This window comes from Mchenga conophoros, linkage group LG15 (genome assembly GCF_057382185.1).
Source record: "Mchenga conophoros isolate Kocher_MC1m ecotype Shallow Benthic linkage group LG15, M_conophoros_male_GT1.1, whole genome shotgun sequence".
NCBI classification, from domain to species: Eukaryota; Metazoa; Chordata; class Actinopteri; order Cichliformes; family Cichlidae; genus Mchenga; species Mchenga conophoros.
In genome coordinates, this window is record NC_140540.1 from 33,444,557 (window position 1) to 33,460,779 (window position 16,223).

Consider the following 16,223-nt stretch of genomic DNA (forward strand, 5'->3'; position numbering starts at 1 on the left):
TGAGTCCTTGGTACTTCTCCAGCTTCCTTTTTCCTGATGTTGCGGTATTTCGGTATTGCTACCTCTATCACTACGGCCGTCTTCCTCTGCTTGTCCACCACTACTATGTCCGGTTGGTTAGCCATCACCATTTTGTCCATCTGTATCTGGAAGTCCCACAGGATCTTAGCACGGCCATTCTCGACCACACGAGGGGGCGTCCCCCAATTTGATCTCAGGGCTTCCAGGTTATACTCGGCACAGATGTTCCTGTATACTATGCCGGCCACCTGGTTATGGTGTTCCATGTATGCCCTGCCTGCTAGCATCTTGCACCCTGCTGTTATGTGCTGGATTGTCTCAGGGGCATCTTTGTATAGCCTGCACCTGGAGTCTGTATGGCTCTTGTACTTAGAGCTTGTTCATATGCTGCCATAATTAGTGCTACTGTGCTCTCTTTCATTCCAGCTTTGTCCAGCCACTGGTCGGATTTGTCGATGTCAGCCACTTCCTCTATCTGCCAGTGGTACATTGTGTGCAGCGGCCTGTCTTTCCATGATGGTTCCTACTCTTTCTTGGGTTTCTGCTGCCTGAGGTATTCATTGAGCACACGGTTGGTCGTGGCCATCTTCCTTATGTACTTGTGGATGTTCGTTGTCTCATCCTGGAGTCCGCAGCCTCCTTCCTTACACATATCATACAGTCAGGAGCTTCCTCGTGTTGATGTCAGTGACTTCTATTTTCTTGTTTGGCTAGCTTATATATATATATGTGTGTGTTTGTATTGGGTTTCATTTGAGGTTCTTTCAGTGTCAGATGTTGGCAGTGTCCCAGCCCACTAGGACTGGTCAGGCAGGTTTTCCTGAGCAGCTGCTGGCTGTGTCATACACACCTCTGTGTTTGCTGTGGGTTCATTTGAGGCAGACTTGTTGACAATGGAAACAGATGGCTGGCTGTGGCTGAACATCTTCTTTTCCATGGGAATATACTTCCTCGTTAAACATTTCCAAAGCTGTTTCCACACAATGTACATGAGCTCAGTGAAGTTCAGAACAATGCATAGTACGGAAGTGCAACCCATGATGTAGAGGAAGATCTTCTTCTCTGTGGCTTTGGCAATGAAACAGTCCACTGTGTTGGGGCACGGGCTCTGGCTGCACTGCAGCAGCATCGGGACCTCAAAGCCATTATACAGGAAGTAGAAAGCCAGCAGGGAGCCCACCTCAAAGGCTGTCTTGAAGATGAGGCTCACAGTGTAGGTGCAGAAAAGACCTCCATCGATGCGCCCCTTGTCCTGGTACAGTTTTCGCTTGTGTTTAGCCTCTCGGTACTCCCGGTAACCCACATGAAGGGCTACTAGCAGTGAAGGGGTTGACACCATGATGAGCTGCAGAGCCCAGAGACGTACCTGCGAAATAGGGAAGAAGTGGTCGAAGCAGGCGTTCTCACAGCCGGGCTGCTGTGTGTTACAAACAAAATCCTTCTGCTCGTCCTTCCACACCTGCTCAGCTGCTGCCACATACACCAAGATCCTGAAGAGGAAGACCACAGAGAGCCAGATTCGCCCAATTCCAGTGGAGTACTTGTTGACCCCACTGAGGACATTCTCTAGAAAACCCCAGTTCATCTTTGATCTCCTGTCAGGGAACAAACCAGTAGTCATGTACAACCAAAGTCATAGGATGTCAACTTAACTTTAAATCACATGCATTATGTATGCAGTTTCCTTGTTTCTTTTCATTTTGCAATATGTATTATATACATACGTTTTTGGACAAGCATAATGTATAAAAATGGCTATAGTTCATGCAATCGTTTTTATTTAAGCTAAAGTCTGTACTTCAGGCATGATTTAGTATAAGATCCACTGTAAAGCTTGCCACACATCAATTCACCAACTTTAGAGCAACATTACAGAAACTGTGTCAAAGTACCCATGGATCTAACTGCACTTTGATTTGGACCAAAAGTCACCATCAACCTGACTGAACCCCAAGGGGACATTTTGGACCAACATATTAGTGCTCTACCATCATCCAATAATCAAATGAGAGAGCCTCTGGTTGTCTCTCCTGTACAGTTCCAGACGCATGAAAGATCATTGCAAAGAAGCGCTGAGGCTGAGGCACCTTAGAAAAACATGATTTTTACCGATTAATTGGTCTGATCTCATCTGTATGGGGCTAGATTAATTACAGGAAATTACAAGATCATTTATGGTAAAAACAAATATTTATAATTGATATTAAAATTTTCACCCAACTACTTGTGATACATGATTCTTATATAATAGTAAAAGTAGCTCTGTGATCCACTGAAACTAATTTGCAGTTATTCAAAACTGCACAAAGCTTCCCTACGCCCTTTCCCCAGCTGGTTATCCAGCCTTGGACACTGGCAGATTCTATACAGGCTACATCAAAGAAGGATTACAAGATATATTGCAACTGACAATTTTTGGTATCACACTTTGTCACAGATGCAATATTCTATTCTTAAACACGAAACAACAAACACACATACATACACATACGTGTGGAAATACAACCAAGTTTCTTTTTCTTGTTTCCGAACCTGCTAAAGTGTTGTCAAAGTCTAATAACATATTCTCAAAGGTCCTTCCACTTTTCTGTAGTGATCCAAAAAAGCTTTTTACCTTTTGAATGCCCCCAAATGTCACGTATGATATACTCTTATGGTATTGTATAACTGTCCAAACACAGAGAGTAACATCACCCACAGACACAGTGAGGAGGTTGTATTTCTGTCATACAGTAAAGAAACAGCAGATAGCTTACCGGTGGTGCTGGAGGGCGTTCTTCTCTCTGGTAGCGGATTGTGTCGAGTATCAACTACGCGTCCTTCACTGCTTACTTGCAGGTAAGAGCTCAGTGCCACACCTTTCCAGGAAGACATAACAGCAGCCTGTGGCTGGCTGGATCACACACTTTTTGTTTTGTTTTCCTACCTGTGAGTGTCTGTGTTTGTGCAGAGATAGACACCATCACCATGGAGCTGTCTAATGTAAATATATGCTGCCTGTTCAAGCTCATTGTGGGGGGGAAACATGCACCGTTTCAGCTGTGTTATCTTTCTATCCTCTTCTATCTGGCAGGATGGAAACATGCAACTTTGATGAGAATGCGATCTCCTTACCTGCTGATAAATTAATCATACATCAAACCTAAGGCCTGAGTCTTCAAGCTGCCATTTTCATGCCTCATTTTCATTTAAGTTTATTCATATAGCACAAAATCACAACAACAGTTGCCTCAAAGTGATTTATATTGTAAGGTAAAGAGTCTACAATAACCCAGAATTATACAAAGAAACTCCAACTATCAGATAATTTCTGAGGCTTGTTCAAAGGCAAGTGCAGTGGTAAAGATTTCCCTTCCCACTGTTGCCAAGTGAGGGTCAGGCAAAGGCAGCCATCTGCCATGACTAGTTGAGTGAGAGTATCGTTAGCCCCCACTATACTTGGGCACCCAAAACCTAACCAATGACTCAACTGCATGCCAGCAGTCAGCACCTTGTCACGTATGAATGTTTTCTACAGCTGTGAGCTTGAACTTTGGGTGACTTTTGTGTTGGTCAGTTGCAGATGTTACAATAACCTGAGCTCAGGGAATAATAATGTTGAATTAAGTGAACAACATTAAGGTCTTTATGTCTTTAGTACTTCCTTTACCACTAGGATCACAGGCGACAGGATGTATCGTAGCTGTTCTCGTCCTTTAGTGCTCTAACAAATGTAGATGTAAATGATTAATAATCACAGTAAACAAGACATGTTGGTGTGCCATCCTTACTTCAATACTACTGAATACTACATTATTACTCTACTACTTTTAAAAAGGTAATTAAATCAATAAATTAATAATTTTTCTGAATTACTAAACTTCATAATATTCTTTTTGTTATACTTTTTTCTGGGTAGAAATCCCTTAGAAGATGTGGCGTAGAATAAATATCTTGAGATCAGAATACTTTGTTAATACCAGAGTAAATGATGTGGTCGCAGTTGCTCCAAGACAGTAACTAACTCTAAATTAAATAATGCAATATATTCAAAAGTTACAAAATATAACAAACAGCTCTAATTATAAATATCCCAGTATATTACACAAATTAGATACAGGTACAGGTGTTCCACCTATAATGTGAAGCCAGTATATAAAAAATGTTTTTGTCACTATGTAACCTCAGCGACAGTAAAACTCAGTTATGCTGTCTGCAGTCTTTGGTGTTATGTAATTTCCGTGAAAGTGTCCTTGGAAATGTTTTAGAGGAACTTCAGACACTATGTCCAGTCGCATATTTAGCTGCCTTGTTTTTGAGAAAATGCAGTGCAGGCTGAAGACGCGTGTAAGAAATTATGCCATTTACCAAAAAGTTATATGGCAGAATTAATAATAAATAAACAGCTTACTCAATATGACACAGCAGTTTTGTATATATTACTGTATATATGGCATGTAATATCATCATGCTTTGAGTTCATTCAAAATATATTGATAGTATTTTGCCCATGGCATAACAAAGTAAAGAACATAAAGAACAGCCTAATCTGGCCCTCAGTGTAACATTCAAGAAGGCCTCTCTTAAATCATATGTTTGTGGTGGTAGTCCTATGAGGCCCACATATCTCTGGAAAGAATCTGTTCTTCATGGATTCAGAAACACAAGCCTAAATTTTGATATTTTTTAAAAGTATTTTAAAATATATAATTAACAAAAGAAACAGCTCATGCAAATGCTTACACGTATCAATATTATCTTGAGACAAAAATGAAAATTATTTGAATTTATAAAACAAAACAAAAAGCCTTCCGCCTGGTCTCACACCTCTGCGTTTCTGTAACATAAATAACGAGTGACTGATCTGACTTGAAATTAATGAGTATGAGCTTTTTTTAAAATACTTTCTCTTTATTGATTTTCATCTTATTTTACATACAGAACTAAAGAGGGCAAGGGAAACCAACACATTCACATATGTTCACATATTCCAAACTACACATCGCCTTGTTTTACTTACACATATTACATATTACACAGGTGTATGTTGCATTCAAACAAAATCACGACTACTCCTCTGCATCACACAGGTATCAGTTTCTAGTCTTTTAACATATAACGATCCCATCTTTCCCAAAGTCTCTCTCCTTTCTCCAGCGAGTACGGGCTTTGAAGGAAACTGTCCGTGACTCGCTCTGCTCTGTGGTTGTGAATGGCAGACAGCGGGGTGTCCTGCTTTCTGATTGGCTAATCTCCACTCCTGTTCCTTCCGCCCCATCCTCCTTCGCTTATAAGTGCGAGTTTCGCAGCAGGAGGCTGCATACAAGCAGTGTTGGTCAAGTTACTTGAAAAAATTAATCAGATTACAGTAACGCGTTACTGCCCATCTCTGTATACAAGTAGTTAAAATATAGTAAATTTTGAATTACAAGTTTGCAGTTTTCATTTGTGTAAATACAACTCTTATTATGACAGCCACACAGATACTTCCGGTCACGTGTTTTTTTTTTTTTTTTTGCCTGGATTTTATTTATGAACATCAGCATAAACACAAATACACTAAAGAACGCACTCAAGAAACATATGTCCACAAGGTTGAGCATTAAACATCAGAGCCTCCCTTTCAGTCTCTGTTTCCTGAATGCGTCCTGCACATGTTTTTCCCGCTCACACCCACAGAGAGCGCTGTGATTGGAAAAGCGCTACACTTGTTTTCCTGGCTGTCTTTGACTTTCAATATGGCTGCGCTTAGTTAGCTAGCTTAGGTGGTTTAAGTGTACTGTACTCTGTTTTTGTGTGTGTAGAAGTGTAGGTCATGGCGGACAAAGAGGCTGGAGCAGGGGTGGAGAGTCACGGTGAAAAAGGGTTCAGGACACCTGGGCTGAGGAGCGTACAGACCACCACGCTGTTCCGGGCCGTGAACCCCGAGCTCTTCATTAAGCCCGTGAGACACACACACACACACACACACACACAGAGAGAGAGAGAGAGAGCTGCAGGCCAATGAGTTGTTATTACCTTGGAATGTGAACTAGCTCTTCTCCTCTAAGTGACACGGACTGTGTCCGGCCTGCTGCACTGCGGGGGGGGGGGGCTTGGTGGTGAGAGAGGCTGGAGTTGTGGATCGATGCTTTGTTTCTATTATTTAAGCTCAGTTTGGAGCCTCTGATTAGTTTTAAATACACAATTTTGTTTTTGTTCATAAAAAACCCCTCAAACATCCACTGCGAAAAATGTCCTAAGATTTTTTTTTGTTGACAGGCACATTCAGAGTCCAAGTAGCCATTAAACCCAGTTTCAATACAATTTTAAAATGTGTTGAGAATTTGACAAATTGACTATGATTAAAGTATATTTGTTTATAGTACATCTGTATATTTGCTCTCTGTATAGTAATGTACAGATTATCTGTATATAATCTGCTCTTTGCTCACTCGTTACCCTGTGTTTATACATGTGTAATGACAATAAAGTTGAGTCCTAATCCATCTCTTAAACCATGACACTACTCTCCCTTACAGAAGCTCTCTTCATAGTATAAAGTATTGGTACTGGTATCAGCAGTATTGGCCCAGTATTTTCAAGGTATCGATACCAACAATTGCAGTACTAGACTACTGTAATAAAGGTTTCTCCTGTTGTTTCTCTACCAGCAGTATGAACTTCAGCCCTCACACAAAGCATGGACTGGAGCGCGCTCAGTAACATCTCTATTTCACTTTGCAGAATAAACCTGTGATGGCCTTTGGACTGCTGAGCATCACGCTATGTGTGGGCTACTTGGGCTACCTGCACGCAATGAAGGAAAATGACCAGCAGCTGTATGAGGCCATCGACAGCGAAGGAGAGAGAACCACGAGGAGGAAATCATCCAAGTGGGACTGATAGCACAGCCTTCATCACTGAGTGTGTCTGTGTGGGGACATCGCATTTACTGGACTTAAACAAGGACACCTGTGTGTGTGTGTGTACATTAAAGTGTGTTATACATACATCTGCTAGTCTTTGTCCAGTCTGTGCATATATATGCATTTCCTCATTGCCTCAAATATTTGTTTGCAGCCACATCTAATTGCCCCCTGGTGGCCATTAGAAAGACTGCAGGTTTAATGCATTACCATGTGCTACAACAATATATTGTATAGATAGCAAACACATCACATGAATCATTTCGTTTTATTGAACATTATGGAAAAACTGGATAAATACCCCAAATTACAAATGACACTTCTGAATTTCAGCCGTTTCCCTTTTATTAGTATATTATACTTGTGAAAAGGGGCATTTAAATCCATTGATTTGTATAAAAAGAGCAAAGAGAGCTCGAGCTCATATTTATATTCCGTGAAAGAGCACTGAGCTTGAAAGGCATTAAGAGAGAATTTCAGCCACATTGAAACTAAATAAGATCAACCTTTACAGGAAGTATAATGGCACTTTTCTACATTTAATGTGTTCCAATGCACACAGTGCCATCTACCAGTGCACGTGGATGTTATGAGGATAAGATTTGTGGGTCTGCCAGTAAATCGACAAGATTATAATTGAAGAATATATTAGCAGCTCCCAGCCAGCTTTGACCTACGATGCATGTAATTGAAGCAGCTCTTTTGGTAGAACAGTGTCACATGTTGGTAAACTGCAAACGCTGAGAACAGCACCCTGATCCATCCTCCTGCTCAGATTTCTGAAGGTTTTTTTCCAGGTGTGGTCTGATATACAGCAGACTAACAAGCCACGTCTTTCAGTTCTCTTGGCAAACTCTTGAAATGGTGCATGTTTTATCGCCTTATAATTCCTGCTTCTCTTCAAAGTCAGCATATGTTTATGGATTTCCAGAAGACTACATGGCTCAAACATGAAGAGTGCTCATGAGACAGCGAGATGTGATGTCATTCTATGGATGAAATGCGCCGCAGTAAAAGTCCTGACGTGTGTGAAGCATCATGGCCAGACATCAGCTGGCTCTCTCCTCCTGTGGGCAAACAAAGGTACAATTAAAACAGCGTCTCTTTGTGCATTTTAACGTTTAACAAATTGGTTGAGGTAGCACCTTGATGACATCAGCCAGCTTCTGCAGTGCCTTTTCATATTGGCCTTCCATGCTCCTCAGGTTCTCCGGTTTAACCACCTGCTTCTGAATCCCAGGGCTTCCTGCTTTCACCACCATCTGCAGGAAGTTTTTCTCCTGTGTGCAGCCACAAACACCATGAAACAACCCGCACCTTTGCTACTTTCATCTCATCATCTCAAAGAACGTTATGTACCTGCACTCTGAGCAGAAAGGTAAAGGCCAGGCCTGTTTTCCCCGCTCTCGCTGTTCTTCCAACTCTGAGGACAGACACAGGGTCAGAGCACGTCAATGAGGGCAACAGCGAAGCATTACTCACGGTCTGATGGGCCTCACCTGTGAATGTATGTTCTGATGTACTGCGGTGCATCATAGTTAACCACACATTTGACCCCGCTGATGTCGATGCCTCTGGCCACCGCGTCTGTGCTGATCAACCTTCCAAAAGACAGTTTAAATGTGATATATCACATCTTAACATGGACTTGGTCAGTGAGCACAGATCTCAAAGCCAATTTAGAAATATGCGCCTGGTCAGCAGTTCCTTTCTGCATGGAGCCTGGATGTTCTTCATGACGTGGCCCAAAGGCACGCACATTAGGCTAACTGAGTGTGATCTTGCCAGCTTTGTGAGCAACGCTTGCCACCAGGAAGGACTACTATATCATATGCTTCCTGCCCACTGGCACACTTAAAACCACATTCTGAGTCTGAAAAATTTCTTTGAGGGCCAAACTTTTTAGGACCTGCATTTTGGTCCCCACAAAGATATGAATACAAGCTCACACACACAGACACAGACTTACAGTTGGATCTTTCCCTGTTCAAATTCCTTCAGGGTCTTCTTCCTGTCACCTGGGGAGAGTTGAGAGGAGAACTCGGCAGCCTGGACTCCACCAAAGAGCTGCAGCAGCAGGTGAAGCCTGAGGAGGAGGGAGGTGGAATCAGCACAAGAAGCCTTCAGTCATGTGATTTCAGGAGCTCTCCTACCTGTGCGCAGTCTCTCTGGAATTGGTGAAACAGAGGACTGGGTGGAGCTTCATGCGCAGGATGAAGTGGAGGAGTAGGAGTGGCTTACTGCTCATGGTGCAGGGAACATAGTACTCCTAAAACACAAAGCCACATCAGTCTGTACAAATCAAATTCTGGTTTAGTTCCACTCCCTGCTAAAGGTCAAAAGGGCAGCCCTCACCGTCAAACCCTGGGGGAAGTTGAAGCGGTCATGCCCATGGGTTGGCGAGGCTGCAGCGCTGTCGGCGTGGCCGTAGGTGGAGCTGAAGAGTCGGGGCTGGTGAAGGCCCAGCTGCTGCAGTTTCTCTGGGTTCTGTGTGAGCGTGGCGGAGAACAGCAGCTTCTGCAGTGGCGTCTGAGGTGGAGACAGACTACAAGGACAAGGCGGTCAGCTGAGCACCGACCTGGAACCTAAGTCCTGGCTGCAGAATTGGAGTTCTTCTGTTATGGTTGACACCACCGTGTCTGGTGAGCACACTGACTCTTTTTTATTTAAAAACTTCTGCATCATTCTTTTCAGTTAATTTCTCATTTTGACAAACTGTATCAACACAAGAGACCTTAAAATCCCACAAAAACATTAACATAACACTATGAAAACCTTCCCAGCTGTCTTTTTATTACTTAACTGTAACCTTTAAGCTTTTCTTCGCCTCTGTCAGTGCGCCCCAGGGCAGCTGTGGCTACAATGTAGCTTGCCATCGCCAGTGTGTGAATGTGTGTGTGAATGGGTGAATGACTGAATGTAGTGTAAAGCGCTTTGGGGTCCTATGCACTAGAAAAGCGCTATACAAATGCAGGCCATTTACCATTTACCATTCTGCTGGCCTGAGTTTGTGGCCAAGAATGAGACTGACATCATCTCAATCACCCCACAGTAGATAACACACACACACCTGGCTGATGTGATGCACGCTGCTTCTGTCCTTCTGAACACCGACCCGGGTTCAGCTCTGGATCGGTACACTGCTCCCATCACCTGACTGAGCCAGGACTGGTGCATGCTGTCGATCATCCTGTCCGCCTCATCGATCACCTGAGCAAGTAGCAGACACACACTGTGTGACACACACTGATGAGTGAACTCACTACTGCAGCTCGACAGATTTCAACAGCACTCACCAGAAACCGCAGATGTTCCAAACATAAGCCTGAATTCTTGGTCATGTGGTCAATGAGTCGTCCTGGAGTGGCCACAACAATGTCTGCTAGACTACGCCTCATGTTCCACCTGCACGGACATGACATAGATGCTGAGCTCAGCCTTTTCCCCACTGCACATGTGCACCGAGGACTCTGACAGGAGATGTGCCGCTGCGTTTCTGTGAAGCTTTGTTAGAGCCAGCTCGATTTCTCACCTGTGTTCTGACAGTGATGCCTGTTCTGCAGCAAAGGACTTCTGACCTGCCAGCATCACCACTTTGAGCGTGGTTCCCTCGGCATACGATGCAAACACCCTGTGAACCTGCACAGGAGACAATGTGAGCTGAGTTTCGGGCTCTGTGGAGCACTGCTGGGACGCAAACAGCTTGAAAAGGGTCTCACCTGCTGGGCGAGCTCTTTGGTCGGCAACACGGCTAGAGCCCGGACTTCACACACCACCCTGTCCATCAGCACCTGATCACAGAAAACACCCTCACTGTCTGTGTACTCCAAACCGGTCGGCAGACAAAGTAAATGGTAAATGGACCGGTTCTTATTTACACAACTTGTACATTCACCCAAGTGCTGTTTCTAAGTGTTTCCGATCTAACATTCAGACACATTCATACTCTGACGGATGCATCGATGGGGTGGGTTTCCAAGGATACAGACTGGAGCAGACTGGGATCAAACCACCACCTACTAACCACCGGTTAGTAAGTAACCTCCTCTACCACCTGAGCTATAGGTGCAGCAAAGACATGGCTCTCACCTGTATGATGGGGATGACAAATGACAGAGTCTTGCCGCTGCCTGTTGGTGCAGACACACAGATGTCTCTGGGCTTATAGCCCCCTCGCCCAATCAGCAGGCCCTGCTGGGCGCTCTCCAGGATGGCTGGGATCACCTCTGCCTGCACTGTGGAGGAACATTTAGTCTCAGGTTAAGTGTGTGTATGAGTGAGAGCTGACACATGGTTGTGGAGACCTGTGGAAGTCAAGACAATTTTCAGTAATACTGCAAACTACTGTACAAAGAGCCTCCTTGGCACGGCTCCATTTGAATCAAAGGCTGTGCTCTAACGTGGCTGCACAGCAGACACATTTACTAGCCTCACCTGGAAAGAAGTGCTGGATTCCATTACTGTGCAGGTTTTTCAGGAGCTGAGCACATAGCCCTGGGACATCAGAGATGGAGATTAGGTTGTTTTTAATGTCTGTGTGAATGACGTGAGGCTCAGCAAGCCACTGGGGCAGAACTCTGTCGACCTGTGAAACGAATGCAGTGTGAGGGTAAGTAAAAAGCCCTGTGGCGCTGCGAGTAATCGTGCTTCTCTTTACCTTTGGGACAGGTTTGCTCTCAAATCCTCCTATGAGTGTGAACCCAGGCAGAGTGTCTGTGGTAGATTCAGGCGAAATATCTGCAACCCAGACATTTAGATGTAAGCATACCGACCATCTACAGAGACTACAGCATGAACTAGGTTCTTTTTATCCTTGCGCAACTTTTTACTGGCTTGATCGTCACAGAAAAAGTCTATTGTCAAAAGTCGTGGATTACTTGTCTGCACACTGCCCATCTCTGCTCCGACCAGCCGGCTGTCACGTTTGTGGCGCTCCAAACACGTGTTGCACAGCATAGCAACACGTTATTTTTGACCAGGAAATAAAAAGCAGGATATATACCATATAGCCAAAAGCAGTCCCTTGTCTGTCTTTATATTTTTGGTAATATAGTGTATTTTACAGCATATGTACCAAATGTGTGATAAGCTGATAATACCCCCAGGCTCTTAGACAGGCAGAATGAAAGATTAACTCAATGTCTTCATACCTACATCACATGTGAGCATTGATAATTAAAAGAACCACCTGACTGGATCTCCTCCTGGTGTTGTATATTTGTCTGTTCAACAGGCTCCACACTGCATGAAGCTACTGTTTCTGAGTGCCTCTTCTTGTGCTGCTGAGGCTCTAGTCCACCATCTACGTCAGCCTTTCTTTTCTTTTGGGCATCCACCTGCTCTGCTGGGTGTTCATGGAGGGGTTCTCTCTGCTTAGCTGAATGGCGTTTCTGCTTTTCTTTAGCCTTCTTCTGCAGTTTAGCCAGTAATGCCTTTGACAGAGTCTCTTTTGACACACTCCCATCTTCCTCCTCTCCCAGATACCTGAGAGTAACACACATCCACAGTCACAGGTTGACAATTTTTGGTCAGTTTAGAAACAGGCAACATTCAAGTTATTAAAGCTCCCCCCCCCCCCCAACAAGAACATTATGCAAAGCTAAAGAAATGCAGCAAACAGAGGAACGCAGCAACAGAAAGAACAGCTACTGTCATCTTCCTGCATTGTTCGTATGGTCAGCATCCTGGAGATCCGGGATGACCATTCTAGGGATTTTCTCTCTGCATCACGTTATAGGGTCCGGGTTCAAAGCAGTCTGAGCTCAGCGTACTTAATGTGACCATTCAGCACTGGAACACCTGATATATGACAGGACACCGGTGTTCCAGATTAACTGGTAGACTTTTAAGGAGCCGATACTAACAAACCTACTAATAAGCACTGAATACTTCATCTATTACGTTTGTGAAGTTACCTTAAACAGTACACGATTGTCCCAGATGACTACAGTTAAACATATATGATATCCAAACTCACTACGTCATCATTACAGATGATTTTCAAACTGAATTCATTTCCAGAGAAACGACAGAGGCAGACTATGCTAACGGGATGTGATGTTACAACACTAGTCTAATATTAATGTGTAATATTTGTTCAAGACGTATTTCTTTGTTATGGAAAACAACATTAAACTCATCATGAACAATAGGAGTGGGGATTTCTGGAACTTTGTGTATATCATTTGGCACTTCTTACAGGTGTAGACTGAAAGTAAACACGCAATAACATTTAATTTAATTTAAAGGTTTATGTGCAAGACGCGGCTGCCTCGTGCATGGGAATATCACCAGGTAAACTCGAGACAGTTTTTAATATTTTATTGTTCAAGAGCAATAAGACTGACGGAGTGTGTTTCAGGTAACCTCACAAATGTCACAGATGAAATACTCAGTGTTTATTTGCTGGCTTAAATGCATGTGTGGCAGACTTGCATTCCTTAAATGCAAGTCTGCCACACATGTGTTTGACCGTCACTAGTTATTTGGCGACACCGGTTAAATCTGGAACACCGAAAGCTTCCACAGGCCAGTTTTATTTACTCCATCAAAGCGAGACAGAGTTATAAAGTGGGCTGTGACAATGTTCACATCTATCTGGATATGTCCGTAAAGTGGCACACATCTGGATAAAAACTTTGTAAATGAAATATAAGATCTGAAACTGGCAAAGCAAACCTACCTATTCACGAGAAACAGAGACATGTTAGCAGCAGAACGCGAACTTTATCAGATCTCCCATCCAAGGGTTTCCAAACGTGACAAACACCGAACCCAAAACACCGAACCCAAAACACCGAACCCAAAACACCTCCACTCTCTCGCGTGGTTCTGCACAAGGTGCAATTTGATGACGCCACCAAGGCCGGGCGCACATGTTTGTCGTCAGTCGGGCACGTCAATGTTGGTTTTATGTTCAGTCTCTAAAACTAGACTACTTTAGTCTCATTGAGTGTCATATTCAGATCCATCACCTCAAACTCTCAGTTAAGATGGATTTGTAGAAGCACAGCATTAACCAAAACCTAAGCCGATCATTTATCGTCCTCGTTTCACAAACACAAATGGTCCAGTCCACGCGGAGATGTTGGCCAATCAAACGTCAGGAGCAAAAATTCAAACTGAGAAAAGCGCGTTGGTCTTCCTGCTCGCATTTTGTGTTGTTTTTGGAGATAGACCGAAGGAGCGAAGATGACAGAGGAGTCAGCGGTAAAAGTCTGCGTTCGAGTCCGTCCGCTTATTGCGAGGTGAGCCTGGACGGCGGCGCTGCCGCCGCGTTAAAAATTCCCGTTAACTGTTGACATTGCCCCGGTAGCATTTTGAGCTCGTCAGTTATTTCAACCTCAGAGTCGGCTCTGGCGCTAAAGTGTTAGCAGTTAAGGCAAGTAAACGTCGCGTCTCTTTAATGAAGTTTCACAGAACCAGGAAAAAAAAGTGTTCTTTGTTTCCACGGTGTCCCGACCAGAACAGACATGTCATACTATTACCACTATCAAGCACGAAAAAAGGAAAAAGGTTTCTGAGCTGAAAACGAGTGCGAGGCAGCTAGCAGACTGCGTTACCGGGGCTAAAAAGTGATTTCCGATGTTGCTGTGTGTTGTTTTGTGTAATATCTTTACATCATATCAGAAAATAGACTGTAGTGAACAGGATTTCTGAATGGATTATATATAAAGTAAAGAAACGAGCTGTTTTTCATCTCTATGACTGGGCTTCGTTGTACCCACATTATAATCAAGTCTTTTTTTGCTCACTAAAATATGCTTATAGAAATGTGATGTAATATTTCTTACAATTTCTGCTGCCCTCTTGGCCAGATTAAATCTCTCTTGAAAAACGTATTTTTAATGTCAGTGACATGTTTTACCTGGGTAAATAAAAGATATGTAAAAGACACTTGCCAAATATTGATTGATCTTGTCTGACTCAAAATACGTTTGATGTATTTTTGACAGATTATAGGTCAACAAGTGTTTTAAAATAGTTTAATTCCCACAATCGCTTTTTGCCACAACACTGGAACGGCTGGCTGTGAGCTGATTCAAGGAGTGCCAACTTTGGGATGCTCAGAAGGATCAGGGTGGTTTTCATATCATCCGCAGTGAAGTGAGAGTTCTCCGTCATTGTAAAAATGCCTGTTTGCTCCCAGCCTGTTCCCTTTGCTGATTTAAAAGTAGACAACAGGTGGTTAAATCACACTTGACTAACATTGGTTATGTGACAGATGCACAGTTTAGACAAAAGACAGCAAATACTCTTGGCAATGGGTTCTGCACAACCCTCAATGCACCTCTTGCCTCAGCCCTGTCACTTACCTGGGCTCCAGACTGACACTAGCAGTAGATCAGCTTGTGACCCCTGAGGCTGGGTTTGTTTACTCCCAGACGCAAACTGTCGATGTAAGACAAATGTGTTGACCACTACAACATGAAGCGATCCTGATTTTCTTTAAGATAATGCTTGCCTTGCTGATTGAAAGCAACAACAGGTTTGTCAGTGCAGAGCAATAGTAACCTGTTGTTAAGAAAGCATCTCACTGTTTGTGCTTATGTGTGTGGAATGTGTGTCTTTGTTCAGGGAAGAGAGTGCATCCGAGAATGCGGAGCCTGTCCAGATTTTCTGGAAAGCTGACGAGAAATCAATTCACCAGATTGATGATGGAAATTCCACCAAGAGCTTCAGCTTTGGTCTGTATTCAAACATACAGAAAAAATCAGCGATTTATTTTGGTTTTGTTTCACAGTAATGGGAATGCGAACACTAACCTTTCTCTGTTAACAGACCGAGTGTTTGCCGCTGATGAAACGACCAGTCAGCTGTACAATGGCATTGCAAAGCCTCTGGTTGTTTCCACTGTCGAGGGATACAATGGTATGTGCAGGAAACGATGTTTGATCCCTCGTTGGGCGGCATGGTTTCTTCTCTTACTTTCTGTGTTTGCTGTACAGGAACCATATTTGCTTACGGGCAAACTTCTTCTGGAAAGACCTTCACCATGATGGGGACCAGTCGCACCCCCGGAGTGATACCTCAAGCTGTGGAGGATGTCTTTCAAAGCATTAAGAATGTAAGAATGGTGACACATGTTCGAAATTTGTTGCGGCTGGTATCAGTCTCTTTTCATCCTAAAGGGTCACTTCTCTTTCAACCCAAGTTTCCCAAGAAGGAGTTCCTTCTCAGAGTGTCCTACATGGAGATCTACAACGAGACTGTGACGGACCTGCTTGTCGACAGCTGGAAAAGAAAACCTCTAGAAGTCAGAGAACAAATCAATGTAGGTTGATCATTTAGATGACTAGATTCAGAACGCTACTT

General features: G+C 43.5%; 4 protein-coding genes across 6 annotated transcripts in view; 2 read left to right on the forward strand and 2 right to left on the reverse strand.

Annotated features, from left to right (window-relative positions):
- Positions 1 to 527: 527 nt before the first annotated feature.
- gjb7 (gap junction protein beta 7) lies at positions 528 to 2,877 on the reverse strand. Its single transcript, XM_085246301.1, has 2 exons — positions 2,778 to 2,877; positions 528 to 1,616 (listed from the first exon to the last, which is right to left on the reverse strand). The coding sequence occupies exon 2, from the start codon at positions 1,604 to 1,606 to the stop codon at positions 818 to 820; it is 789 nt and encodes a 262-aa protein (XP_085102427.1). The 5' UTR covers positions 1,607 to 1,616; positions 2,778 to 2,877; the 3' UTR covers positions 528 to 817.
- Positions 2,878 to 5,684: 2,807 nt separating this feature from the next.
- Positions 5,685 to 6,994, forward strand: smim8 (small integral membrane protein 8). The gene is made up of 2 exons (XM_085246334.1): positions 5,685 to 5,944; positions 6,727 to 6,994. Exons 1-2 carry the CDS (start codon positions 5,816 to 5,818, stop codon positions 6,883 to 6,885), a joined length of 288 nt encoding a protein of 95 aa, XP_085102460.1. The 5' UTR covers positions 5,685 to 5,815; the 3' UTR covers positions 6,886 to 6,994.
- A 157-nt stretch (positions 6,995 to 7,151) lies between these two features.
- Positions 7,152 to 13,810, reverse strand: ddx51 (DEAD (Asp-Glu-Ala-Asp) box polypeptide 51). Of its 2 annotated transcripts, none has more exons than XM_085246332.1 (16): positions 13,591 to 13,810; positions 12,097 to 12,392; positions 11,566 to 11,645; positions 11,343 to 11,493; positions 10,998 to 11,143; positions 10,628 to 10,699; positions 10,441 to 10,547; positions 10,205 to 10,313; positions 9,979 to 10,118; positions 9,264 to 9,453; positions 9,062 to 9,177; positions 8,878 to 8,994; positions 8,408 to 8,509; positions 8,268 to 8,331; positions 8,054 to 8,188; positions 7,152 to 7,975 (listed from the first exon to the last, which is right to left on the reverse strand). In XM_085246332.1, exons 1-16 carry the CDS (start codon positions 13,611 to 13,613, stop codon positions 7,958 to 7,960), a joined length of 1,866 nt encoding a protein of 621 aa, XP_085102458.1. In that variant the 5' UTR covers positions 13,614 to 13,810; the 3' UTR covers positions 7,152 to 7,957. The 2 variants fall into 2 exon arrangements, with proteins under 2 accessions (XP_085102458.1, XP_085102459.1); XM_085246333.1 differs by lacking the exon at positions 13,591 to 13,810 and adding an exon at positions 11,786 to 11,860 and having other exon boundaries at positions 12,026 to 12,163.
- A 44-nt stretch (positions 13,811 to 13,854) lies between these two features.
- Positions 13,855 to 16,223, forward strand: part of cenpe (centromere protein E) — a 28,364-nt gene continuing 25,995 nt past the window's right edge. Inside the window, exons 1-5 of one of the 2 annotated variants that reach the window (XM_085246330.1) lie at positions 13,855 to 14,155; positions 15,486 to 15,595; positions 15,690 to 15,779; positions 15,857 to 15,975; positions 16,063 to 16,182. In XM_085246330.1, coding sequence (XP_085102456.1) covers positions 14,100 to 14,155; positions 15,486 to 15,595; positions 15,690 to 15,779; positions 15,857 to 15,975; positions 16,063 to 16,182 — 495 coding nt within the window. In that variant the 5' untranslated portion in view covers positions 13,855 to 14,099. The remainder of the gene's footprint in view (positions 14,156 to 15,485; positions 15,596 to 15,689; positions 15,780 to 15,856; positions 15,976 to 16,062; positions 16,183 to 16,223) is intronic. The other variant, XM_085246331.1, reaches the window with a different exon arrangement.

What these genes read in the sequence shown, in the direction of transcription:
- smim8 (XM_085246334.1), top strand. Translation starts at nt 5,816, where the DNA reads ATGGCGGACAAAGAGGCTGGAGCAGGGGTGGAGAGTCACGGTGAAAAA. An exon ending in CCGAGCTCTTCATTAAGCCC is followed by an intron (nt 5,945 to 6,726) that starts GTGAGACACACA and finishes TTCACTTTGCAG; the next exon opens with AATAAACCTGTGATGGCCTT.
- gjb7 (XM_085246301.1), bottom strand. Translation starts at nt 1,606, where the DNA reads ATGAACTGGGGTTTTCTAGAGAATGTCCTCAGTGGGGTCAACAAGTAC.
- ddx51 (XM_085246332.1), bottom strand. Translation starts at nt 13,613, where the DNA reads ATGTCTCTGTTTCTCGTGAATAG. An exon ending in TGGAACATCTGCGGTTTCTG is followed by an intron (nt 10,119 to 10,204) that starts GTGAGTGCTGTT and finishes CTACTTGCTCAG; the next exon opens with GTGATCGATGAGGCGGACAG. An exon ending in ACTTCCCCCAGGGTTTGACG is followed by an intron (nt 9,178 to 9,263) that starts GTGAGGGCTGCC and finishes TTTGTGTTTTAG; the next exon opens with GAGTACTATGTTCCCTGCAC.